The sequence below is a fragment of the Hippocampus comes genome, unplaced genomic scaffold (assembly GCF_001891065.2).
Source record: "Hippocampus comes isolate QL1 unplaced genomic scaffold, H_comes_QL1_v1.1 scaffold93, whole genome shotgun sequence".
Classification (NCBI taxonomy): domain Eukaryota; kingdom Metazoa; phylum Chordata; class Actinopteri; order Syngnathiformes; family Syngnathidae; genus Hippocampus; species Hippocampus comes.
This window is the reverse complement of record NW_017805481.1, coordinates 531,785-559,595: the sequence shown is the minus strand read 5'-3', so window position 1 is coordinate 559,595 and position 27,811 is coordinate 531,785. Positions and strand designations below refer to the sequence as shown.

At 44.3% G+C, this 27,811-nt stretch overlaps 2 protein-coding genes across 2 annotated transcripts in view; one reads left to right on the top strand and one right to left on the bottom strand.

Moving 5' to 3' along the window:
- col5a3a (collagen, type V, alpha 3a) lies at window positions 1-27,380 on the bottom strand (the record flags this gene model as incomplete). The annotated part of the gene is made up of 65 exons (XM_019875723.1): window positions 1-181; window positions 488-721; window positions 806-874; window positions 953-1,065; window positions 1,288-1,564; window positions 1,649-1,702; window positions 2,043-2,078; window positions 2,165-2,218; window positions 2,577-2,684; window positions 2,744-2,797; window positions 2,955-3,008; window positions 3,099-3,206; window positions 3,298-3,351; window positions 3,452-3,505; window positions 3,591-3,644; window positions 4,040-4,093; window positions 4,186-4,293; window positions 4,389-4,442; window positions 4,507-4,560; window positions 5,536-5,589; window positions 7,463-7,516; window positions 7,592-7,699; window positions 7,786-7,839; window positions 8,047-8,100; window positions 8,319-8,426; window positions 8,522-8,629; window positions 8,769-8,822; window positions 8,925-9,014; window positions 9,293-9,400; window positions 9,482-9,535; window positions 9,701-9,754; window positions 9,873-9,926; window positions 10,062-10,106; window positions 10,259-10,312; window positions 10,482-10,526; window positions 10,623-10,676; window positions 10,933-10,986; window positions 11,266-11,373; window positions 11,461-11,514; window positions 11,629-11,673; window positions 12,088-12,141; window positions 12,337-12,381; window positions 13,315-13,368; window positions 13,690-13,734; window positions 14,359-14,412; window positions 14,530-14,574; window positions 14,653-14,706; window positions 16,044-16,088; window positions 16,455-16,508; window positions 16,716-16,769; window positions 17,268-17,321; window positions 17,430-17,483; window positions 17,623-17,676; window positions 17,785-17,841; window positions 17,937-18,020; window positions 18,134-18,208; window positions 18,529-18,591; window positions 18,839-18,880; window positions 18,965-19,018; window positions 19,112-19,225; window positions 19,293-19,409; window positions 20,349-20,726; window positions 21,481-21,603; window positions 26,151-26,313; window positions 27,148-27,380. Coding segments are annotated over 65 exons (5,322 nt in total), but the record flags the coding sequence as incomplete, so codon positions are not given.
- Window positions 1-27,811, top strand: part of rdh8a (retinol dehydrogenase 8a) — a 54,641-nt gene that overhangs the window by 6,042 nt on the left and 20,788 nt on the right. The gene's annotated exons all lie outside the window — the stretch shown is intronic.

Genomic DNA, 27,811 nt, shown 5'->3' with positions numbered 1-27,811 from the left:
AAAAAAAAAATCCTATTGGTGGTGGTTGGTCTGTTCAGCTAGCGAAGCATACGCGTCCAACTTGGAATCCAAACTTTTGGTTGCTGTTGCCAAAGTCTGTTGCGGACACATCCATAATGGGCAGCAGCTCAGCCGAAGGGGAGTCCATCTGCAGAATGGTACTTTCCTGACCTTTACGTACCTGAAAGAGAAATGTCGAAACGGTTATTACGTGACCTATTAAATGGTTGGGTTGGGATTTGAAAAAAAAATAAATACTCAATTAGCAAATGTTTACTTTCTGCACTGCCAATTTAAAATGAGGCCCTATTTTTGAACACAGAGAAATTTAAAAATGATTTTTTTTTTGTCCGATTAATCGACAAAATAATGAACACATGATTCAGTTAATATCAAGAATTGTTACCCTACGTAACGAGAGCAAGCTCCCTCGAAACCAGATGAATGATTTAAAAACGTCATGTGAAATGATAATCTCCACTCTGACCTGGCATCCGTCGTACACAGCGTAGATGAAGGAGCTTTTGGCCTGCGTCAACTCTTCGTCATTGCCGGCCCGGAAGCGCACAGCGTGGCGGTAGGAGTGCGACGTGCCGTCATACCACCCTGCCGAGTTCTGGCACATGTATGTGAAGCGCTGCTTGGCCGTGGCGCTCAGTAGTTTGAGGAAGGTCAGCTGGACCACTTGCACGGTGTTGCCGTCCATGTCGTTGTAGGAGAACTGGCGGGTAGGGGAACGTAATCATTAGCTGTGATCACAGACAGAGCTATTGTTCGATCTTAAGTTAGCATGTCCAATTTGTACCTTCCTGCCTCTTCTGTACTGACTGTACCAGCCTCCTGGTTTCTCTTTGCTCCACCCCGCTAATTTCACCTAAATGTCAGTTTAGGGCACAATCGTAGGCTGAGTTGCTTTGGCAGGCAAATGCGGTTTGCACTTACACAGACTCACCATTTCAATCTTCTCGTCGGGGTCCAGGCAGGTTTCTCCGCCAGCCGTGAAGTTGCAGTAGACCTTGAAGGCATCACGGTTGCACCCTTGGTTAGGATCAATCCAGTAGTCTCCTAGCAAGGACACACAGATGAGTTGGAATTGATTGGAACATCATTAAAAACTAATAAGCAGACTTCCAACTATACAACAATTGCACAATTTCTATAAAACATGAGAATACATCATAGTATTTTGGGGGGCACGGTAATCTGTGGTATGGAACATATGGCTTTCTACCTTGAAAGCTTTCGTAGACAAAGCAGACTAGCCAGGGTAATTAGGTGCTTCCTCACCATCTTTGAAATCCGGTTGAACCACCATGAGCTCCTTGCAGGTGCGTGCCGGGCTCTCGAAGGTCCCCAGGGGCCTCCTCATCAACTCCACCTCGGTTTTCATGGAGGAAAGCGTTGCAAAGACTTCTTCCATTCCATCCTCTCCTCCTAAAGGCTGATCTGCTTGCAGGTAGTCTTCCATATTGATAAGCGCCTCCTCCTCTCTCGACGAGTTTCGTCTTTTCTTCTTCCTGCCCTCCCGCATCGGCAACGGTTGCACCACCGTAGCAGGTGGTCCCTATAGGGTTTCATGCCAAAAAAATTAGCCACAAAAAAAGAACTAGTCCAAGAGGCCATGATGCTAATGAGCACATGTACTGACTGGGGGTCCTGGAAAGCCAATAGGGCCTGGATCACCTCTGGGACCAATGGCACCCTGCAGAACAGAAGAGGGAGAATATCATGTGACAATTATTTGCCACCTGCAGGCTGTCTTTAAGAGCGCTCAGCTTTATCCAGGCACATATGGCTGCTCCTTGACAAGATTATGCAGCTGTGTGCATCTGCAGTCAGTGATGAGCATTTTTTTTTTTTTTTTGCTCTCCAGACACAGTCTAGCAGGTTTCAAAAACACACACAAAATCCTATTACAAGGTAAACACAGTGGGGGGTTTATGATAATGTGTGCCCCATTTAAGCCCTTGACATCAACTTTGTTTCTTGTCCGCGGCAACACCTGTCGAGCTGCTTGAACAGAAGCCCTCTTTTTGACTCACCATGTTGCCCTTGGAACCTTTTTCTCCACCAGCACCCTATGAACAGAGGAAGAAATGTGAAAACATAATTGTTGCATTGGACTGGATAATAATTCAGTGCACATTTTGCCAAATGTACTTACTGACAGACCAGGTGGTCCTGGTGGTCCGGTGGGACCAGGTGGGCCAGTCACACCCTAAATATACATCGTACAAGAAAGTGCTTTTAGGCAACTTTATTATCATGAGTGATTGCAACACAGTATACCGTACATGGACATCGGCTCAGTTTAGACATTCTCCTAGTTTGATGTTTAGTTTGACAGTAAACTTAAGCTGGGAGTGCCATTGAAACAGCTTGAAGCTTTTTTGGAAGAACCGTTTCCTATTTACCACCTTGTTACTTATTGAGTCTAGTTGAGCTAGCTGCCACACATACAACACTCGTATGTCAAGTATGTGCTCGCAAACCAACTCGTATCTCGAAAACCTCATAAGTTGGCTCACTCGTATCTCAAGGCATCATTGAATATGCAACGTTACAACCGTTCACACCTCATCTCCTTTAGGCCCGTGTGTTCCATCAATACCAGGCAGGCCTCGGTCCCCCTTCTCACCAGGTTCTCCAGGAGGGCCTACGAGCCCAAGTAGCCCACCATGACCCTGCAGGCAGATGCATGGATCAACTTTATTCTCCGCAACATAGAGAAAGACGCACTTACTTTTTCTCCATCTATTCCAGGGTCCCCCTTCAATCCTTGAAGTCCCGGTGGTCCCTGTGAACAGTATCAGACACGGTACTTAGCCAGTTCCATTATGCAGATTCAAATTGGGGACATGGATTCAACTAGGCATGACACCATTTCCCAGAAAGCATTCTGAATTGCCTCTCAATTCATTAACTCCATTACTAGCTCAATTTAAGGCGCTCACCATTGGCCCAGGTGGTCCGGTTTGTCCCTGTGGACCAGTTAACCCTTGCTCACCCTGGAGGCCAAAGGAATAAATGCAAAATAGATTTCGAGAGATGAAACCAGACCATCAATTGTTTTCTGCCACATCCAATTGTGTACTGACCGCGGGGCCTGGGATGCCGTGAAGTCCATCTGGGCCAGACCTCCCTGAATGACCTTGCGCCCCCACAGGGCCCGTCTTACCCACTGGGCCCTGGCTACCTGTTGTTCCCTGCCAAGCAAAAGAGACAAAGAATAGACGCGTAGATGAACGCAACATATCAAAATCGATGACCACTGAGCGCAAAGCCATCAATGCTCACCTTGGCCCCTTTCATTCCTTGCTTGCCTTCAAGTCCTGCGGCACCCACGTGACCCTGAGGTTGCAAATTCAAATATGTTGATGGAAAGAAAACTTGACTTGTTTAGCACGTGTGCATGTACAAAATACACACGCGTATGAAACATTAATCTCACCCTCCGTCCCGGAGGTCCTGGAGGACCTGGCTCTCCAGAGGCTCCTGGGGCTCCCTGCAGGCGATGATAGTAATTTGATTACAAAAAGTCGGTGCGACAAAACACAGGTCCAAGTCAATGCCTCCCCCAAGCAACTCACCGCTTTGCCTGTTTCTCCGTCATCACCTTTAGGCCCAGGTCCACCATCTTGTCCCTAAATAACAAAAAATATTTATGTATAACTGATTGCAGGAATCATAGGCAACCATTCCCGCTAACATGAGGGTCTCCTGTATTTGTATGTGACTGTTGACCATTGCTAGGAGACAATTTTTATTCGAGAGGAGGCTGATGGGCAAGTGAAAAAAACGAAGCCTATTTCAAAGTGGAAACTGTGGTGTATAGTACTGCGGCATCCAGCTTTGAGGCACGGCAACATTATAAGAAAATATTTATGTTGCAATGAAGAGGTCATGATAAATTGGCCGATTAGATATCAGAGGGGGTTTACACTGATTCGCCAAGGTAGGAATCCAGTATGACCAGGTACTCCAACAGAAAGAGTACCTTATTGTACAAATTGTCAATGGAATATGTACAGTTGCTTACAGTGACACCAGTTTCTCCAGGTGGTCCCGTATCTCCTGGGAATCCAACAGGACCCTTGGGAGGCAGACCAGTCAGTAAAACAGCAATGGACATGATTGTTTTACTTCATCATATCGATGGCAATGCGGTAAATCAGAAAAACGAACAATATTGCCCTTGGGTCCATCCTCTCCCGGTGGTCCTCTAATTCCTGGAGGTCCTGCCGCACCAGATGCTCCAGAGTCGCCCTTCTCCCCTATGTCTCCTTTAACGCCCTGAAACATTCGCCAAGCGTGTCACAAAAGCTACAAGCTACAAGGGGAGAAGTAAAAATGGAGGTATGGTTCAGGAAGGGCCAGTATTGACTCACAGCGGGGCCAGACTTTCCAACTAGTCCTGGATTACCGGCCTCGCCGTCCTCACCCTAGAAGAGAAAACACGCTGGGAACATGTCAGGATTTGTGTTATTACTAAAGGGACATGCCGACCTTCTCTCCAGTCGGTCCAGGTTGACCAACTCCGCCTGGCGTTCCAGCTGTGCCCTGAAAGACAGAACATCTCCAAATAAGAACCATGGATAGCTTTAACATTTTGATTTGATGTCACACGCAAAAAAAAAAAAAAAAAAAAAGCTCCCGTTTGTTAGCAGTCCTTTTTTGCTGAAAAGAATACAACATGGAATGCCCGCGTGGTATTCCACTTGAGCACGTATCAGTCCATTTATGGATCACGGCGTTCTGCACTTGAATGTTGAATAATTGAGCAGAGTGAGAACACTGTATGCAGATGGACAGCCATTACCCGGATAAATATAACCGCCTCTCAGGGTTGACAGTCAAACAGTTGTAAATGATTCATGAAGCTTCAAATGTAACTGTCTGTGGGAATCTTTATACTGCGTGAATAATTCAAGTCTCATAGGTAGATCGGGGGCAAGGGGGGTGTGGTCAAAATGACGATACCACAAACTGTACAGATCATCATAAGTTGCATGTGGTGCGCTGAACTACAGATAACACGGAAACTCTGGCCACATTTATGTACACCCTCAAATACTGTTTTTTGTAAGTGTCAAGTATCCGTTTGATTATCAATTCAAGGCTATATGGAAAACCTGTTTTGTTCATATTTTTGGGTTCCTCAGTTGCCTTTTCCAGATGTAATTTTCTTCTGGCATCTTACAGTTAGAGGTTACGGCGCCACCTATTGGTTTGGGGTGTGCTTAACAGCCTAGCAATACATTTTTTGTTGTTGTTGCTGTGACATAAACCGAATTTGTACGCAACTCGGAACGTGTACCATTAACCACCCCGGTCGTAAACTCAGAACTACAGGAAGCGAACATGCCTTCTCGTGCCGTGTGACAACAAATTCTGCGCAAACTAGTTCCTTGCACACCACTTGGAATGTCAGTACCACCGTGACAGGGGGACTCTCTGTATTGAGGTTTTTATAAGAGAGAATTGGTCCAAATCTGCTATTGTGATGCAATAACAAAAATATGAGGGTCCCTCTACCTCAGCACCAATTAGCCCCTGGGGGCCTCGGGGTCCGTGCTGTCCTGGGGGTCCCTGCGAAGAAAGAAATCACACGTTTTCATCAGCGTCTTATTGCTGAAAATGAAACCAATGTCGCATCAATCAAACTACACGTGACCTTACTCGAAGAGCACAAAAAGTCCCCTGGATATCATAACGTTAGCGACACGATACACACATCCAGACAGGTCGTTAGCTTCCCCCGCACAGACTTTTTCTCATTTGCCCGTGCCGCCACTATCTTTCCCTTTCTTCTTCGTAATAACAAAGCTGTTATGAACAAGACCGTATTCTCTGAGCCAACATTCAGTCAGAACGTGATCGGACTGCTCAATGGCGCGCTGGAGAAGTGCCAGGCGATGAATCCCCTACTGTGTTTCCGTTGAGTAAACATAAGGAAAAGTGTGATGCCCAAACGGAAAGGAACACTCGCTTGCTGAGGACAGGATGAAACACACGCGTCCATCCAGTGAGGACATACTGGTGACACGTCCTGATCTGTAACAGTCAGACATACATGGAGGTATCGCAAGTGTCCTTGGCAGCCTCCTGCTCTGTGACTCTGCCTTTCTGTTTTGGCTCCATGTCGCCAAATAATCTGGCCGTGGAAGCCGAGTGGCCATAGAGAATCTCGCGGAGCGTGTGTTCATGGTTGGCGGCGTACCGAGATGACTGTCACAAAGGAGGATGCTCATTAGTCAGCCAAGGCTGAGGCTAATCTGATTAGCAGCTGTCACGGAGTCTTCCTTCCTTCCTCGCAGTCAGCGGCCCGCCTCTTCCTTCCACTCCATTGCTCGGCTGCTTCCTCTCTGTCGCTCCTATCTCATCTTTTTTTCCACTTTCACCAAAGCGAACCCTCCTTTCAGTCAGAGAGTGGCTTTCTGCATCTGTATTTTACACTTTTGGTCACATTTGTGACTACACATGGAACCTTGGTGTCTCGTGGAGTCCTGTTATTTCCAAATAAAGTCACATTTACTTTGATGAAGGGTAAGATGCTTTAGTAGACCCAATTTAAGTGGTTTTATTAGATTGTTGTCATGTCAACACACCCTGAATATTTTCCTGGCTACACCGGGGTGTCATTTTTGCATTGCAGTGTTATGCTGGCGTCGATGCTCACATGCAGCATTTGTTTGAATTGTGAAGATATTGCACTAGGCAGACCTTAGCTTGTTTTCTCCAGGAGAGTACCTTTCATAGTTTTTTTTTATACTGGTTTGCCTGTGCGGTGTCCCGATAGATCAGTGAAGCAAAAGCAGATGTGCTCTTCAGCCTGCCATCTTGCATCAACGATACACAGGTTAATCTACCCGGGGTAATGCATGATGCAAGGGCACATCCTGTCATTTGTCATTCAAGAAAAGCGGAAATGCATTCATTGTCATAAATATTTCGTCTTACATCAGAATCTTTTTGTATATCATTTTAAACCACTGAATAGACAGAAGAAAAGATGGATAACGTGCCTCCGTTTTTTTGGTTGTGGATAATAAAATAAAAGTAGACATCGCCTTGAACAAAAAATAGATTAAAAAAAAAAAAGACGCTGGACAATCAAATTCAAACATTCATGTTGATCAGATCATCACAGATGCAGATTACTGTGCACGGTAATCTGCTCCAAACAGAGCTCGGTTGCCATACACAGGGACATCACCTCATCAAGATAAAAAAAAAAAAAAAAAAAACAAGACCCGGAGAAAGACAGTGCCTTCAAATATTTCAAATGAAAAGATGACATTGGGGTCGACATAAAGAAAAGCTGAGGGGGTTTTGTTGAAGCTTTGATTTGTGCCATATCTAGTCTAACACCGGCCCGTAATAAAGATGCAGAGCCAAACTAAACAGTTTATCGATTCTTCTATCCCATCCCAAAAATATTTTATCCGTTACTTGTACTCACCAGAGTGCCCACATGCCCACTTTCCCCCTTCTCTCCCGCCAGTCCTGGCATTCCCTGCACAGAAAGACCGGGATCTAGATATGAATTCATGATTGGGTCTTTAGTACGGAATTCCGTTGCCCTTCTTACCTGTAGGCCCGTGGGACCCGTTGCTCCCTTAAAGCCTCTCAGTCCTTCATCTCCTTTGGCTCCATTCATTCCCTGCTGCCCACGAGGCCCCGGCTCACCATCTGCCCCCTGAAACACGCAAAGCCGGATCAACGCTGCGAGGATCCACCGCGGACGCATATTCTTGCGATATATTGTGCGCTATGGTGCCCTACAGTCATTCCTGGCTGGCCCACGGGTCCTTGAATGCCAATAGGTCCTGGGGGTCCCTAAAAAGCAGACTGACTGTTAAATACTTTAACTGAAGACATGATTAAAAGCCATCTGCTCATTATACCGGCGGGGTGCATTGTACAGACAAACTGTTATCATAATGAATTAGCCCAAACCAATTATGAGCCAGGATGTCTTCTGCCTCCCGCTGACGCAAGGCTCTTGCATAATATTGGAATTATTGAAATGGGATTCACACTCACTGCTTCTCCTTTGTCTCCCTTGCTTCCCTTCTGGCCGGGTCCTCCTGTCTCACCCTACGGTGACAGATGCAGTACAGGATCTTCATTGTCATCAAGAAGGCTAGTGGAGTAGTTAGTTTCTTATCCCTGGAGCTATTCAACATTTGGATTTTTGGCATAGGGCTAATTTTGAACTCCGTGTAACTGTTGAATCTTTGAGGATACCACCCAAGTGTTGAGTCATGGCACCCGCCAAAGTACAACCTTGTATCTGTTGGTGTTGTGTCGATTACCTTGTCTCCGTCCTCTCCTGGAGGCCCATGTGGTCCCACAGGTCCTGGAAGTCCAACGGGTCCTTGTTCCCCATCGTGCCCAGCTGGCCCGGTGGTTCCTTTCTCTCCCTTGGGACAAAGAGAGCGCATATCATCGTTGGTTATCCTCACACATCGGATCAGAATGGTAGTGTAAACTCAATTCGGGATGTTTGGCGTCTTACTGGTTCGCCTTTCTCTCCCATCGGCCCAGCGGGGCCCACACTGCCTTGCCGTCCTGGCAGCCCAATACCACCCGCTGACCCTGCGGGACCCCGCTCTCCGGTGGCACCCTGGGGGAGGTCACAAGAGGTGGAGAAATGATGTCATTCAGAGTGGATGTTACGCTTGTTCTTCCAATGTACCAAGGTGTTAAATTGGAGAAGCTGTAAGGAAACGGAATGAAGTGAACTAGCCCAAAATCTGACTCACAATTAGTCCCGCAATTCCAGGTACACCCTCTCCTCCTTTTAAGCCTGCAGGACCCTGGGGGGAAGATGCAAATAAACTTCACAATCGAGCTCTTTTAATTTCAGCATTGTGACATCAAGCCAAATGCTGCAAAGTTCAGCAGAATGTTTGCACTACCGCTGCACCAGGGAGGCCTCTGCTTCCCCGAAATCCCTGGATCCCTAAAGGGCCACTCTTTCCTGGTGCTCCCGGTGGGCCCAGGTCCCCCTGGAAAGCACATTAACGCAAAACAGAACTCAAATGAGTGGACAGTGGAAAGCAGCCACTTGCGGAGTCATCACATCAACTGGAGAATCATACAAAGAAAATAATACTAATCTTTTTTGTGAGCTTTCTTTCCGTTACTACTTAGAAAATTCAAAGCTAGTATGCTAAAAGTTGATAAGATAATGTTTCAAAAGTATTGACCACGTCCTTGGACTGAAAATGAAAGGACAGGACCGCAAAGTAATGATGTTCCTGACAACACGATGAAAACTACTCACCTTGGCTCCCTCCTTTCCGGCCGATCCAGGTAATCCTTGCTCGCCCGGTGGGCCTGGTGGGCCCGGATGGCCCCTGTCACCATTTGGCCCCGTTTCACCAGTCTTGCCCTGAAGGGGCCATTCAGACGATTTCATTACTGATTTGAAAGGGCGAGGGGAAGAGCGGCATTAATGGGTAAATCCTCTCACCTGTGGTCCGACAACACCCGGGGGACCAGGGCGACCATTTTTGCCTTGGAATCCCTGATAGGAAAGAATATTTAGAGTGTCATGACTTTTGCTTCACCCGCTGTGTTATGGTGACTATATATGACTCTATGGCTCTTTGGCAATTTCTTGTTGGGGTCTGAGGGCAACAGTATAAAGCATTAATACAATGTGGATGTAATGGAATAGAAAATGACTTACTGGTTCCCCTCTCTGGCCAGGATGACCTGGAACTCCATCTTTTCCAGGGGGACCCTAAACAAATAGTATCTTGTGTTAACCGTAAAAAACAAACAAAAACAAAACTTAATACTAAATTTATTCTAAAATGGTAACATAAAAGAAGGATAACTTCACTGAAATGTCCACTCACACTTGGTCCTTTTGGTCCTGTTGCACCATGCATTCCTTGTGGGCCTTGGGGACCCTAAGAAATAAAATCAAGCGTAAATAAAATTTAGAAAGCAATTCCAGCCAATCATTGTGTTTTCTGGAGGCTGTGCAACTCCAGTTTGACACATGAGTATACAGCCAAGCCACTGCCCATGTGTCAAGAAGTTACCTGTTCTCCAGGGGATCCTTGAGGACCATCTTGTCCGGACGAACCCTAATGACCAAAAACTTGCTCAAACTTTCTGTATTTTTGCTCATTTTTCAGTTGATAATTACAGTATGTAAACGTGAAGCTATATTTTTGACAAAGTGAGTTTAGGGAATGTTTGTCTTTGTTTCGTTTTGTTTTTCTTGAGCCCCCGTCACCTTTTCTCCAGGCTTCCCCGTGGGACCTCTTGCTCCTCTTTCTCCTCGGGCTCCCTGTCGGCAAAAACAAAAGGCTAATAAGCAAGTGAATAATTTATATCACGGTGGCAAAATGCGGAATATGGAAGTAAATGCCTCCACCCTACTATCATAAGCTAATCTTGGTAATTTTGAATTAGGTCATCATAGTGCATAAAGGCTCGATAAACATATCTGTACTCACGTTAGGACCTCTTTCACCTCCAGATCCAGGTTGGCCAGCTGGACCCTAAATTCAGAAGTTAGTGTTTTTTTTTAAATTGTGCCTACATAGTCATATTCAAAGCTATAGGATGTGGATTTCAATGAATGGAAGTCCCCTCACCCTTCGTCCTTTCTCTCCTGGGGATCCTCCTGCCCCGAGAAAGCCAATGGATCCCTAGGGAGGCGCGTGGTGGTTAAACAGTCCAGTGTCTCATTAGTGCATAATTAACAAATGTATCAAATTAGAGCTAATCGAATACAAAACGCAACGTTAAATACTCTCATTCATCAGCATGTGATGAATACGCGGGCCTGAAGACCCATTAATAGAATAGCCAATTTGAAGAAGTCGTTTATCATCATTTTGTGTGAAACCAAACAAAGAAAGGTACGAACGGGGATAACACTGAGCCTCATCAGGAAGCGATTACCTTTGACCCTTGACGTCCTGGGTATCCAGGCAGTCCTGGCACTCCGAGGTGACCCTATGAAAAAAATAAACAAGATGATCTTAGATTAAAAATATAAAGTCAGTGATTATATTTTTTTGCTTTAAGCGTTACAACACTGCCACATAGATACTATTCGTTAGCCCATATGTCGCAGGTAGCATATTTTGTTAGCATGAAGCTAAGGAGACTCTCTTTGTTTTATGTGTAACTACAACAAGGAGCGGCATTAAGCCGCCTGAAGCCTCTTTTGTGAAGAATTGTTCATTATCATCCAAACTGCTGCTTGTTGTGAAACGAGTTGAGCTCATATACCTTCTCTCCAGCGGTCCCAGGAGGTCCTAAATCCCCCATGGCTCCGTGTTGGCCCTTTAGGCCTTCCGTTCCGTCCTCTCCACGAGGACCTGGAGGCCCACTGTCTCCCTAAATGGTCAAAAAAAAAAGAAAAGTAAACGTTTGTTTTGCAGACGCGTATAAAAGAAGTTGGAGGAGTTGTAAGGATGCTCTTACACTGTCTCCCTTGAGGCCCATGTCACCTTTGAAGCCAGGGAAGCCATCCTCTCCCTAATAAGGGCACAAGTTAGATCTTGACTGATAACTGCGTCACTGTATTGTCGTCATACATCTGAAGGATATCGGCGAACTCGTTTAAAGCAAGCAGACCAAAGTGTAACTTACCTTCTCTCCTTTGCCACCCTTTAGGCCTCTGATGCCATCTGCTCCCTGAAAAAAAAATATATTTTTAAAAATCATAATTGTCACAAACCTGCACAAGCAATCTTAATCTTCCATCCAACTAATTGAAAGCATTGCTTTGGGTTTTTTTTTGGGGGTTTTTTCCCCCAAAAGCCAAATTCACCGGCTTTCCATTAGGTGCTTCACTGATTATTTTTAAAAGCTTTTTTTAAGCTAAATTTCATTGGTATTTGGTCAATTTTTGAGTCGGGTTTGGCAACTAATAGGTACCACTGTACAGTATTCCTCGTGCATTAACCTGATTTGATTGCCATTTTGGCATTGCCTCCAACTATCACCTGTCACTCAAATACAAAGTGTTTATATGTGTGACAAATGACTTGGCATCTATTGGGGGTGGTAAAATAAATAGCACAGTCATTATTGCATCCATTATCTCACCTTGACGCCGCGGGTCCCCGGGTACCCGATCGGCCCCTGGGCTCCTGGCATTCCCTGTATATGACATATCATATTTACAGCAGCGATCAGCATTTTAATGTGCGGAGCATCGCATTTAGCTATTGCATCCTATCCTGCAGGTTACAAAGAGAATGACATTTCCAAGTTGTAAATAAGGGGAAGACACGGAGTTTGTTATTCCTGGGCAGAGACGAGTGTAGAACAAGCTTGTGATGCGCTGTTACCCACTTGGGTGCCTTTCTCTCCTTGGGGTCCTTCTCTTCCTGGGTGACCCTGCAGGAAGAGAACGGGATATCAGCTAGAGTTGGCGCCATTGTAAATACGCTGTCATTGCGCTGTGCTTAATGGACCCCCCCCCGGACTGCAACGAGGCAATTGGAAAAGAGGAAAAGTCAGTGAGAGTGAAGCCCCCATTAAAATGCAATTGCTTCAAAAAAAAGCTTTGCAGGGTAATTAAAAGGAGCATCAAGTGAAAGGCATGATAATGTGTCTCACTGCCATTTCGAATGGCAAATGGGAGACCTTTTTTTTTTTCTTCCAATGCTTTGAAATCATTGATTTGGAACACAATTCTGTTAATTTCTTTGCATTTAAAAACAGTTTTCACCATATGGAATGTCGGTAATTGTACTGTACAGGCAAATATAATTTTTAAAGCACCTCGCAAGTGAAAATAAAAGTCTTCCAAATTTAACACACCACGGAGAAAAGTGTTGGGACCAACTCTGCCAAATATGAATGATTTGAAAATGTGTCTAATATATAATATGAGGCTGAAACATTTTCTCAGCTCCTCAAATTTGAATTAAGTACCACTGCTTGAAAAATGGAGGCTACTCAGTTTAGCTTCTTTCTTAGCTCCACGTTAGAGCCGCAAAAATATAATCGCCCCCTTTGCACTGGGGGTCGGGGGTTATTTTGTTGTTTCCTTGAAATCCTTTTTTGTTGGTTTAGAATAGTTTTCATTTTTGATCATATGTTTTTCAATGACACATTTTGCATCTCCGCGCTTATTTTGTCCATATCCCAAACTGCAATTTGTCGTGCTCCCATGTGGCTCCCCCAGTAGCACTGATCAATAATTGTGGCATGTGCCTACTTGACACATTTTATCTTGACTCCCTTTCATTGTATTGAACAGTGTCGCCGTTCATCAATGCACAATAGTTACATCCATGGATGCAGTGTATCTTTGTGCGTACTTACAGGTTGTCCATCAATGCCTGGTAGTCCTTGCATGCCTTGTTTCCCCTGCGGACCCTGTATTGGACAGAATAGCATCATACGTGCAATGAATCAGTCAAACACACAAATATTAACAGTGACTCGGTCCCGGTCTTGTGCTTTTATCAGTCCAGCCTCTAGACGCACAAAGGCCGAGGCCGTCCTTAACGTCGGCACGCCTGCGTATTTTTTTTTTTTTTTCTTTGGCATTGATTTCCTGTCTGTGTCAATCCTGTCACACACGGAGCCAGCGCTAGTTGAGTTGTTCTGTTCCCCTCCCCGCGGGCGAGTGCGGTGACGGCTCACAAGGTCACACTGGTTTGATTCTGGGAATAAGTGAGAGAAAAAGCAACCCACCTTCTCTCCCGGCAACCCGATGGGACCCTGGGGGCCGGGCAATCCCTGCGCCAGAGCAAAGCATCAGTTAGGTGAAATGTTGCAAGATGGGGGAGATGAGCTGAGATATTTGTGCGTGTACGTGAGTCCTGAATATTAAGTAGACGGCGTATTGAAATGGAAAACATGTCAAATCCGAACTTGAAGTGGTTTTAGCTACACGTTGGTTTTATAATTGTTGCACTGGTCAATTATAGTTCTTAATATTAAAACCTGATGTGCTGTAGCAAAAACAAAAAAAAAAGACTGCAGATTCAGAATCAGCGCAAAAAAAAAATCTCGAACATTTTACATGCATCTCTGGTTTAAATGATTTTTTTTTGTGTAAAACTTTGGTGACCTATACATTATTTAAAATTTATTTATTTATTTATTTATTTATTTATTTTACTGGAAAATTACAGATGAGACCGACAACAGATTTTGTATTATAGTTGTAAAGGAGTGAAGAAGGCTTATCAAAATAATTTGAATAAAAAACAGTGGGGAAAATGAAGATATGAAAAGGGCATCCACAGGAGACAACTTCTTTATGGCAAGTGTTGAGTACGTGAACAACGGGATGTTTGGTTTTATTCAAATTTTCAAATACTCAAAAGACACGTCTGGATTTTTGGTAATTCTCAGTACCTGTAGTCCAGGATTTCCTTGTTGTCCCGCAGGTCCTATTTCTCCGTGTGGACCCTGTAAACAAGCATCAAAATTGATTTTAGAAACATCATCCGTTATAAAGGTAAAAGGAAACAATCTGGGAAAAAAATGACTTTTTAGGATCATTTCGACTCAATATAACAGCCTGACCTGGTTTCCCTTTGACCCCTGGGGCCCGTCTGTTCCTTGGACACCCTAAATACAGAAATCATTGATATATTAAAAAACAAAAAATTGTATACTGCTTTCCAAATGGAAGCGATTATGACTTACCTGTTGGCCAGGTGGTCCCGGTGGCCCTCTCGGCCCAACAAGACCCCGCGCACCCTGGTTGCACAACATCAATTTATTTGCGGATATTATGACAGGATGCGAGGAACACTGCTCTGAAAATCTGAAGCCACTCAAATGTAAAAAGAGATAACGTCACATTTATTTCATCTTGTATTTGCACATGGATATTTGTGTGCTTTTTTTTTTCTTTTTTTTTTTTCAACCAACCCTCTTCCACCTTGCTGCAAACTCTTTGTAGGCTGGCCAAGCCACCTGTTCCAAAGCCACATCTGTGATCCCCCGAGACGTGATTGATATGGAAATATAATCATTGCGGCCATGATTTTTATCTCTTCGCTCTGCCTCTACCTCTTTCCCCAGCAAACCCAATTTCTGCCTGCCATTTGTCTCTTGTCATTTTTTTCCCCCCTATCCTTTCCATTCTCGCTCGTGAAAACAGACCGTGCAGTTTTAACACAGATCTGCGAGCATCTCTTATGGCGCTTTATTTCCTCGCCGCGTAGAGTGATGCATTTGGAGGGACAGCCGCCCGCTGAGCCCAAAGCTCCTACTGGGAGAAAGATGGAGTGCAAGTCAATCAGCCACTCTGTTTGCTGCAGAGATGCGCAAGAGAGATGACACGGTCACCACTGGCGCTCCCTAACATCTTGGGCTGCCTCGTTTTTTTTGGGGGAGTGGGGGTGAGCAAAGATCATCTGCACTGATTATATTTTATACGTTTTTACCAAAGCTGCCTGTCGTTTTCACCAAAATTACACTGTATGAAAATCTACAAAACACCTTTTATTCCATTTTTCTCCCGGAGGGAGGGAGAGAAGGGGGAGAGAGGGGGAGAGAGAGAGAGAGAGCGAGAGAGAGAGAGAATAAAAAAATATACAAAAATAAGAAATATCAATTAAAATTTAAAAATAATACTAAAATAAAGACAATATAAATTAAACAAAAATAAAGACAATATAAATAAAAAGTAAACAAATGCATATAAAAATACAAAGACAAAAAAATAATAAATATAAATATTTGTTTATATTCATTTCGGTGACAGGGGTGCGCTTCGTACAAAGAGTGTCGGAAATGTATGAGAATCAACTGCAAATTGCAAGTCAGACTATCATTAAGAGGGAAGGTAAATATTTCATTTCTAACCTTCCGAATTGGGAAAAAATATTTCTCTTATTCAGTTGCAAGTCCGTTGTTCATTAAACAAACTTGATTGACATACTGCTCACAAGCTTGTGGCACGTGACATATTTCTATCAGTGTCAAATAATAACAAAATGTAATCAAATGCACTGCAAGTAGTAGTAGTGGCGTTAATTAAAACCATGCATGTACGAAAGACAGGAATGCGTCGTTTGCGCTTTACTCACAGGTTCACCAGGTTGCCCTCTCGGGCCAACAGGTCCAACTGGCCCCTAGCAAATACAAAGATAGCGACATGTTTTCAGCGTGGATCTAATCCTGATCACAAACATGGAGACCTGTCTCATTCGCGCTACAAGCATCTCGATCAATTAATACCATGCATCCTGAGACGGAAGTACTGTTTTTTTTCGCATAAACTTGTACCTTTTTTCTTTGTGTTGGATTTAGGAATACTGTAACTGAAATTCAGAGCGAGCTGCTTGTGGTGTGTGGTGCTGTAGGATTTACACACTGTGTCTTATTGATCGATGTTATCCCACTGTTCAGTTTCTTTTAACATTGTGAGATGAAAAACAGAAAAAAAAAAAAGCTGCGTTATGCATTTTGTCGATTGGGGAGAAATAGTCTTCTCTCACCTTTTCTCCCGGCTCTCCGGCAGGCCCCTGAGGACCAGGCTTTCCTCTGTCCCCCTATGAAGACACAAAATTGTCAAAGCTGCAGGAAATTTAAAAAAAACGGTTCTCTCCATGGGAACGATGCTTTGAACAGATGCTACCCCCGTGTAAGCTGCTATGCCACATTTTACAAGTGAGGGAAACAATACGTCAAGCAAATATAAATTTTGCCATGCAATAAGGGGCAATGTGTGCACATCACGTAAAAGGTTAAAAACTCACTTTGTGTCCCTGGTTTCCTGGGAGTCCTGGTAGGCCATCGAAACCTCGATCACCCTGTGAGGTCATAGCGCAAGTTCACATCACAGGGCCAGCTAGCTGGCCCACAATAACGTCATCAGTTTTCCACTTGATTGGCCAGAGCAAGTCAAGTTAGATGAGCAAAACACGCAAACATGAACACATTGAGCATTCTGCCTCTCTACTGAGTATTTGTACATATTTTAAATTGTTTCCTTCTTATTAGATATCAATTCATAACTGATCTAGATATATCTGCTGATGTATTGCGTTTTTGTGTATTTTTTTTGTCTGGAATTGATTGTTTTTAATTATTTTATTTTTTTGTTACAACATGATAGTGGCTACTTAAAAACTGCAAGTAGATGATGAAAACAATTTGGAATTATTTACTTTTGAATTTCCATTATTTATTGCAATACCAGTTTCTCTTGTGCTTAGCCAAGCCTCTAAAATAATTGCTGCCACGAATATTCCTTGCAGCCCAATTTAGCAAGTCTCTCACCACTGCAATGCAGCACCGTGATGTCTTACCTTCACACCAGTTTCACCTGGAGCTCCACGTCCTCCATCTGTTCCAGCGTACCCCTAAATGAAGCATGATCCAGTTATTTAAAAAGAAAAAAACAAAAAAACAAAAATCAACTGATATCGTATCACATGATGTCATATAGAGATTTCCATCCCATATCTTACCCTTTTTCCTGGTTTTCCGTTGCTTCCTTGAAGTCCTGGCAATCCTTGCGGTCCCTGTTATGGACAAGATAAATGTTCAAATGAAGGCGTGGAAGCAGGCGAGGGAGCTCGATGAAAGGAAATCAATCCAGCGACAATGAAAGCGAGTGGCAGATGGAAGCTTGCGGTGAGATAAACATGTTCTGCTCATTACCGGAGGGCCCGGGTCGCCAACGTTTCCTTTGTGGCCAGCTGGTCCTGGAGCACCCTGTCAAATAGATAAGGAGCAAGTTATTGACACATGAAGCAATATCACATTGAACATTAGTCCTTTATGAAGCTTGTACAGTACTCTGTCAGAGCAAATTTGGCTTACCAGAGGGCCTGGTCGCCCTGTAAGACCCCTCGGACCTGGAGGTCCATTCATAGACAGCTATAAGGAAGACCCAATTGCATGATAAATGTCTTGAGATCCAGATCAATTTCTCAAATGGCATGAGGATCAATACGCAAGATGAAGAGATATACCTGAGCCTGTTGAATAATAGCTTGCGCTTGGGCCTCCTGGGGGGACACCGCCGGCCCCTTTTGGGAATCAAATCTATACTGGAACTGAGGGCAAGAGTAAAAGTCAGGAGGAGTCCCCTCGGGTGGATGAAGCTCAGTCAACCAGCCCCCCCTTGTGGTCAATAGTGGTGAAGGAGAATCTGTTTTGGTAGTCTTACAGGTAGCATCAGCATGGTTCCTTGTAGTCCTGGAATTCCGTCAACCCCAGGAAGGCCGGGACGTCCTGCAGGACCCTGAAAGTAAATGACAAGCAGACACACATATGAGGAAACAGAAATAATTCATTTATTTATGATAACCATCAATCCCGTCGTCTCATTGAAAGTCTGCAAATATTAGCAGTACCTCGTTGTGCGCTGTCAGCGTTTTAAATGAACAAGCGCACAAACCTAGCAATAAAATGGAGGTCAAGCGTGTCAACATCCTTCAGTCCAGCCAGTTGAACTATGTGAGCTGGGCCATTGTAATCCCATGGGTGGGTGTTTTTTTTTTTTTTTTTTTTTTTTTTGGTCTGTGCTCAAATATGAGCCAAACATGATAGCGCTCCACTCACCATTTTCCCAGGGTCTCCTCTGGGTCCTGGGGGGCCAATTGGTCCAACTGGACCAGGAAGTCCCTGTGAGGGATAATACGATATTGTCACTTTGATTTACGTGCATACAGTAGTGACTTCTTCTTAATGATTACGCCTCACCCCGATTAATCACCGGGTGTGTCTATTTACATTTATAAACACGGCACCTCAAATAGACTGGTGGTCGTGGTGTTCCTCGTTGATAGTCCCTATTGAATTGAATCTTTGTAGCCTATTGTCTTTTCTTGAAAAATAGCTGAATGAACACAGAACCGTACTCCCAACTCACCTCCGGTCCTGGCAGGCCTGCCGGTCCTTCCACTAGCGCCCCCTACAAACCAAATCATCCAAATATCAAGTCATTTGCATGCTTTCATATAGCCGAAGCCGCGATGCGACGCCTGCAGCAGCTCACCGGCTCGAATACCCCAGGTTCGCCCTTCTCTCCTTTCTCAGTCGGTAGTCTTCCCTGTGGAACGGAAGCATCCAAGTACAAAATCGTTTGACCACTGTGGGGGGGAAACCTGACCAACTGGCTTCAAATGCCTGACTGGAGGTTTACCGTTCCTTGCCATGTCTCGGCTCCTTCTCGCAGTGCAAAATCGTAGCCTTCGTCGTAGATTTCATACTCCTCATACTCAGACTTGGTGTCATTGTAGTCGTCATGTTCGAGGACCTGTTTTCAAATGCGATTACTGACATCTATGGTGAATGGAACATATTTGCATGTGCGTTCCACCCACCTCAGAGTGTGTAATATTCGTGCCCGCTCTTACGATGGTAACGGCAAGGTCGTCAACGAGGTTGCCGTAAAGGTCATCGCCGTTGTCCAACTCTGGGCTCTTCGCCGGCTCCGGCTCCTGCGCGTTAATTGCGAGATGAAACGTTAGCGCCACAGCTGGACAATAGGCCGCGGGAATGTGTTGGTCATCCTCGATGCAGGTAGTACGGTCAATTAGAAATCTGAGGATGTCTCCGGTTCACGGCTGCGAGGCAGAAACAGCAGTGCAAAATGAGTATGCGGCACAATTAGGCAAGTCGTGACATATTTCTAAGAAAGATGCTATGCTAATTAAGCAGAGCATAGTAGACACATATTGTACTGTACATCCAAGGGATGGGCATTAGACTGCATATTCTTTAGCAATTAAGGGATTATTTTATATTTATGGGCTGAAAGGGTCATTCATAAAAATATTTACTACGCTTATGACTTTTATGTGAACTCCATTTTTCTTTGACTTGAATTCCAGTGAATCAACTAAACCCTCCAATTAAAGGTTTATAATTGCCTATAAAGGCCACAAGGTGGAGGCAAAGCACCACTTTTTTTCTGAGCGAGTGCTTTGGCAAGTCAAATAAGAGGCCACTTCCTCGGGACTGACATGCCACAAGATGACGCCAAAGCAATCATGTTGATCTAGACCGTGCTTTGGCACCATCTTGTGGCAGCGTAGGGCCTTTCAGAAAGAGTAAGCAAATAAGCGAGTTTTTCAGTAAAGATAAATATCTACAAATAGATGGCGGAACATTCATTATTATGCCCATCCCTTGTACATACCATGCAGATCACTCTGGTTGAAGCAATTTATGCATAGCCTTGCATGTTCGAAACACATAGTCAGAAAGCCTACTGAAGACTCGAGGCGCATTCTCTGTTTTTGGTGTCATAAAGTTGCATTCGGGGGTGCTGATGGTGCTGGCTGGTTAGTGGCGAGCAGCTGGAGAAATGCGAGATTAGCAAAGGGGGAGTGATTGGTTATAGTGGCCGAAAACAGGGGAGCTGTTAACTGGTCTACCTCAATGTGAACTTCGGCTATGCTGCCTGGCGAAGGGGCTTCTGTTGATGGTTCATACGAAGGCGTCTCCACAAGGGGCACGTCCTCGTAGGTTTTAGTGGGACCGACTGTTTCTTCAGCGCGTTTTATGTCCAAAAAAGGCTCTTGGGAGAGATACTCGGGCGGCATCGTAGACACGCTAATGAAGCCGTCGTCCAAAGTTTCCTCGAGTTTTTTCTTCCGAGATCCCTTCTTCTTGCCCTTCCCCTTGCCTTTGCCCTTCCCCCTGCCTTTACGTTTGCCTTTACCTTTCGAGCCCTTGTCCCTCTTCTTTTTGTTCTTTTTGCCCTTCCTGCCCTCTTTGGCTTGCTGTTCTTCCGTCTGGTCCAGTTGGGACTTCTTGTCATGGAAAAAGGGCATTGTGAGGAAAAGTCGGATGACAGAGAAAGAAAAACACAATGTAGCAAATCACATTAGAATGCCAGTGTACTGTATCTCTGGCCTGTGTTCCGCGCACACGCTTAGAATCTCTCTATACAAACAGCAATCATTTTTTTTCTCGTAAAAACATTGGGGATGTGATTTAGATCTAAACCGGGTCAGCATGTGCAATGGGATGTTAGCCAGAGGGGAATGTTTTGGCATTCTGAGCTCATCCCAGAGCTGAAATAGTTTTATAAAAGCCAACTGGATGACTCTCAGCGAGACGTTCAATTTCTGGATCGCTTTCATTGACCAGATTTTGTGCAGACACACGTGCACGTACGCAGCGTGAGCATCCGTGAGAAGTGTGTCACGAGCTTGACTTGGCTGATTTCATGCCCGTCTCGCTCAAAATTGGTTTGCCTCATCTCAGCTGTTATTCCCAAAACAAAGCACCACTTGCTTGAAAGGAAATGCTTTCCCGCTGGCTTTTCCAAGGAAGTCATCAATCATGAAAGTCACCAGTATGCACTTCACTGGAAGTTTTGTGTGGTTGTCATTTTATTGCCCAAATGGTTGAAAACTGTCCATGTGGGTCAACTTGTTTCGATGCGACCCTTCTTTACACTTGTCCTCAACTCGATCGCTTATTAAAAATTAGTTAAAATTGTCATATTGTATATCTCGAGTTTTCAATTGGGATGTCTTCCCAATACCATGCAGTACTGACCCCCTGAAGGTCCAGGGCTTGGCTGCTCTGATGCAAAGCGGAGTCACAGTCTACCATGTAGTTGATACAGTAAGCAGCAGCGGCCTGGGGGTCATCATCAATCAGTAGTTGTTGAATTTCTCCCTGTAACGAAGGCAAGAAAACACCACAAATGTGATGCACAAAGTAATATGGTGTCCGACTGGCTCTTGCCGGATCATGCAGCCGTTCCGAAATCAAGTGTCCAAGTTGAGGTCTATAGGGGTAGAGCTCAGGTATCGGCAGACTTAAGTCATAGACTTTTGGACTTATGAAAACGTATTTGTCTGCAGCTTTAAGATTTACTTGTGTGACTTACTCCCACCTCTGATACTGTATATACTTTCCTGGACATGTCGGCAGCCATTTGCAATGAACTAAATCCGATTTACCTGCATGATGTTTTGGTGGTTTTTAGCTCCATTGTAGTCTCTTTAATTAGGCTTTAGCAGCCAGGGGTATCACCTTACAATGCTCCCAAGAGGCCTTGTCAGCATTGTGTGCTCCCCCCCCAAAAAAACTTTCTGAAGCATTTTGAGAAATGACTGTTGAAGCACTAATTTGCGCATTAGTACAGTGAGCATGAAGGTTATCCAAATAGTGTCTTTTCTTTCAGTTTTTGGCCAGAGGCCCACGGAGCAAGGGCACTTCATTTGCCCTCTTCGACCGACTGCAGTCATAGTGAGTGGGGTTGGCCGGGGGTGTGGGGGGAGATAGGCAACAGGGAGTAAATCCACTCTAATCCAATCTCAATTAGAGATCAAAAGCAAAACTCTCACAGAGTTTTCCTCTTATTCTTTCCCGGCGGGGTTTCTCTCCCCTGCTAAAGTGTTGGCCCCGAAAATCATGCACACTTCATCGTTCCCCAATTAAGATCTGGCAGCAACGTCAGAGGCGAATGCACTCTCATTGCTCTCCTCCGGAAAGTAGAAACTACATTAAAACGACTTCAACTATTGTCATACTATTGACTGGAGTTTATCTGAGGTGAAAGCCATCATTTGCGGATCACGCATTCAAAATGATGAAGCAATCTTTTGACGCTCCTGAGTCCTCGGTCGATTCAAGTGAATTGCTGTTCACCATCCGTTACTGAGTGCGAATGTAAAATGAACAGCACACACATCGTAATAGCTGCTGACTTTCATTCACAATAATAAATAGTCTTACTGTGTATATTTATTCAATTTTTCAATGAGCCGCAAGTTCCTTGAGCATTGCGAACCGATAGTTGACTTGCCACGCCTGATGTTAATTTTTTGGCAGTGACTACAATACCTTTGCTTGAACATGCTAATGCGAATGCCATGGTGCTAACCCAGGCATGGTCCTAAGATTTTTTTTTTTCCCGTTTAAAGAGGGACTTGACAGATACGTTTTGGGTGACTGAAAAAATATTCATAAATTTAATTAATTTTTTTTTTTTTGAAATGTTGGAGGGGTTCAATTGGGCTACACAGGTTTCTGGCAGGGCTATAGCACCCGCTAGCCCCAGTGTAGCGCAATCCCTGTGCTAACTCATGCTAACTTAGCGCTACAAAGTTATTTTTACTGTGTTTGTTTTATTTATTTATTGCATTGGGGCAGTGCACATTAATCAGCACAAGAATAAACAGTGTCAATGTGCCGGATGTAGCATAAATGCTCGTTTTCAGCCTTGGTCCCAAGGCAGGTTTCTAAAATAGTGTCTCACACATTTGGGTTAAATGATCATTATTATGGGCTATCAAAGGTATGACTTATTTGATTTGTTAATCGGGCAGATGGGCAAGGTAATTGTTGATTTAAAAAAGGTCAATTGCGTGGATGTAAAATGGATTAGATTAAAAATAGAATAATTCATGCTCATTTAAAAATATGAGCAATGATTAATTGAACTATTATTGTCCACCCCCAGGTCAGCTTTTGGCTTTTTTTTTTTGTTGCTTTTTTAAAATCATGGGTTAGCATGAGCACGTCAGCCATAAACTGCATCATTCAATGTGACTTGAAATGCTACTTGCATGCGCTTTTAAACAGACCTTGACCTATTAAGTCTGCCTCACTGTGCTAAATCAACAGCTCAGCATCCAAGCACAACTGCCCGGACTGTACGTGTGTGCCAGAAACATGTTCAATTTCCAGTCCAAGTCGAGGCAGAGGAGATCAGATTTTCCCAACAAATAAACACTTGGTTTTATCTAAACAGTCTGTGTGTTAAGAGTCACATAAACAAGGCCCACGGCAAGCCATGAATAAGATCAAGTGGACGTGTAGACATTTTAATGTTTGCAAATCGCTGCGTTTGCCAAAATGACTTTGCAGGGGGTGGCGGGGGGGAATCTGGAAGTAATAGACATTTGTGGCTCAGCAAAAGTCCCCCCTTGGTCTCACGCCGCACAGCTCCCACGCTGGGAGAACTGGGCCGGAACACTGGCCTCCTCCCACAGAACTGGGGCCTGGGAACAGTGGTCCAAGGGTCAGCCCTCTTAATCTGCCGTCCCCTGGTACCAGCCTTGCTCGCGCTAATGACACTAATGCCTTAATGTACACAAACAGACATGTATACTAATGAAGTCATGGATTTTTTTTTCACGTGGAGAAATGCACCAAAGTGGAAGAAATCGCGACACTAGGGCGGTACTGTTTTGATGGGTTAAACAAAAACTCCCAAACGGATTTTCACAAGACATGGCGGATGGTTGAAGCATGTGCAAAACATTAAATCATAACATTTTGGTGAGCATCCAAATAAAAGTGTGGATGCAATCATTTATTTTCACTTTTTGGCTTTAAAGTCCACTTACATTGGGGCCAACTAGGGCATTATCCAGATGGAGCTGCACCTGCAGGACTGGAGTGGAGCTGATCTTGATTTTTGACTCGAGCAAGTCAAACGGAAGTGATAAATATTATTTGACCCTGGCGATTGTTTGTCTTCTGCGGGTTGCTATTGTAGTTATAATCGAATCACCATTTCTTGGTTGTCTTACTGTGTTGAGCAAAAAAACGACTTCACTGATTTCTACAGAACTCATACACTTTGACCCTGGCGATTGTTTGTCTTCTGCGGGTTGCTATTGTAGTTATAGTCAAATCACCATTTCTTGGTTGGCTTACTGTGTTGAGCAAAAAAACGAAAAATGACTTCACCGATTTCTACAGAACTCATACATGGTCTCTGTTGCTTTCCAGGGAATAGACCGAACCCTCAAGTCGGCTGAAAAAGTCATTGAAAAAGATGAAATGCCATCAAGGAGCTTGTGGCATAAAGTGATTTACAGCCTGGGTGGAGCAGAGTGAGATTGCGTACTGGCAGGGGAGAAGGTGGGCAAGTCCAAGTGACCAAGCACATCTGGTCTGTCCAGGTGAAAGTGGCAACCTTCTCGGCGAATCGACTGACAAGCCTCCTGCTGTACTTTCTGCATAGCGGCATTCCCTTTTCACAGAATGCCATCAATTCCAGTAGACCTACCTAATATCCATCCATCCATTTTCTAATCCGCTTACCCTCACAAGGGTCACAAGCGTGCTGAATCTTCGGGCAGCAGTACACCCTGAACTAGTTGCCCGCCAATCGCAGGGCACACATCGACGAACAACCATTCGCGCTCACACTTATACCTTGGGACAATTTCGAGTGTTCCATTAACCTGCCGTGCATGTTTTTAGAATGTTTGAGGGAAACTGGAGTACCCGCAGAAAACCCACGCAGGCACAGGGAGAACATGCAAACTCCACACAGGAAAACCTACAAAATATATCTAAAATATCGATCCTTACTTTTTGTAACTTCATGGTACCTTAGACCACCTGCCTAAATTCTGATATTTTATGAAGTGATTTGTGCAAAAAAATCATCACATTGAATATCATCCCTGTAAATGGGTTTTCAGTGTGGTTGTCCGTACAGTACATGAAATTGTCAATTTTTTTCTCAGAAAGCTCTTATAATTCCTCTGGATTTCTCATACTGATGTCCACCGAGCATACAATATGCACATGCCGTCTTCCCAAAATAATGGGTGGCACGACCGAACTTTTCGAGTTGCTATTACTGCACTGCGATTTCATACCACAGATAAATTCACCATTCAAGGAGATGATATGATGAGGCCGTTCATGCCTCGGCATATCCGCTCCTCCTCTTAAACGCTTCTTTTACCTCTGAAAATGCTTTGTTCCTCCCACGCTTGATTGACATGAGACCCACGACACCCTCTGGCCTCTTGAACTACAAATTTTCTCTCAAATCGGATCTCCAGTGGCTTTGAAGCCGCTGCGAAAAATGCCACTCTGCATCAGATGCTTTGCGATGATGAGCTCTTACGGCTGCAAATTCGCACTGGACATACCGAGTGAAGGCAGTGAGGTGATGCTGAAGTTCAAACCCAGCCCCCTTTGTAAGTAATGCTGAATTAATCTAGCATTAATTCATGTGCCAGACGCATTTCATTCTCATACTCTGATATTCTACAAAGTGACTCATGCATTAAATCAAGGTAATTCATTTTTCAGACATTATGCGTCAAACATTAGCCCGGTAAATGGTTTTTCACGACCCGGCATGCATATTTAAAAAGTTCTCTCGCTCTCCTGGGGCTTCGTTTATTTTCAGTCAAACCCGACATGTTGAACCCTCGTTCGCAAACAAACTGGTGAGATGCCTTTACCTGAAATACTCCTTCATCCAGTAGTCGTGATCCAAAGACAACAATGCCCTCCGTGCTGACGTCTCTGTCGTCTCCTCGTGTTAGCGTCAGCGTCTCGACCATGTGACAGTCCAAAAAGAGTGTGACGGACTGGCCCTGTACGCTGTAGGCTATCCTGTGCCACCTGGAAGAGCGAAGCAAAATACAGCGACGTTGCAATGTTTGCATTTAGAATGTGATTTTAGGACATTGATTGATCCTAGCTAGCTACGTTTTGCATTTTTAAAACCGCTGGCAAGATTTGGATGGTTCCTTGCTTCACTGAATATTAAGTTTGTAGTCAGGGGAATTTTTTTACAGAACACTGCCAGCTTCAACAAAATAACGTTAGAAATGCAAAGCTAGCATTAGCACTGCAAACAAGCCAAGGTTAGCCACGCCTGCTGCGTTGGTAGCATGACTTATTTGTACAAAGTAATACAATGACACAAACTGTTGGTTTGAAGTATATTTTTGGGACCCTCCAGTGAAATTCAGAAAGAAATTGATGAATTGACAATCCTCCCAGCTGCTTAAATTCCATCCCGCTATGCTTCAGTTCGCTAATCTTGTGCCCAAACAAGATGTCAATGGTGGAGTCTTGCTAACTTGCACCAAATGTCTTCAACTGTTGCCAATGAACACAAAGATGCCAGCTTCCGAAAAGACATTTCAACTATAAAATATATGGCTTTTTTTTTTCTTTCAAATTTCAGAAACTGACAGTTGCTGATTAACACCCCCCCCCCTTCCATTTGCACTTCATTGGGTGCTATTCTGGTACACAAATTAGTCATCCTTCCTAAAAAAAAATCAAGGCCTGGTTAAATCGATGACTTTATGTCTCGGCCTGGCTGAATCATCGTCCTGTGGTTGAGGAAAGACAGAGAGAGGCTACCATCTGAGCAAGCACGGAAAGGTCGATGAAAGACATATTTGAATTCTTCTTGTAAGACGTCCAACCGCTGAATATACTCACTCTCCATCGGCCAGGTTGACGTCCTTGAACGTGGGATATGTTGTGGGCTGCCCGGCTGCCCGGCCCTGATACAGGAAGACGGGCGAAGGGCCCACTTCGAGCCCCAGCTGCTGCACCCCATGTTCGTCATACACAGACAGTAGAAATGACTGCGATCCCTTTCTGGCTCGCACGGTGGCCAACAGGGAGAAATTTACAGGGAATGTGGACTCTGGAGAGGAAATGCTTCTAGGTCAGCTTGCAGATATTGACTTGAACCACACAAAGTAGGGCTGAACAATTAAGCACATTCAAATTGACATCGCAGTGTCCTAATGAATGCCGAAGATGGCTAGCTTAACCGATACGACATTATACAGTCAAACCTCGGTTTTCGAACGTTTCTGTTCTCAACCAAATCGGTTTTCGACCAAAAATTCCGAGTTTTTTTTTATGCCTCGGATTACGACCGAAAATCGGTTCTCGACCAAACTGAGTGCACTTGAATGCGCCACTTGACATCCTTACATGAGGAAGTGACGCTTCCTCGTGTGGCGTTCCATTGTGAGCAGACGTGTTCAATAAAGATTTTTTTTTTTTTTAAAAAAGAGCGTGGTTTCTGTTTTCAAACAAATCGGTTTCGAACAGCCTTCTGGAACAGATTATGGTCGAAAACCAAGGTATG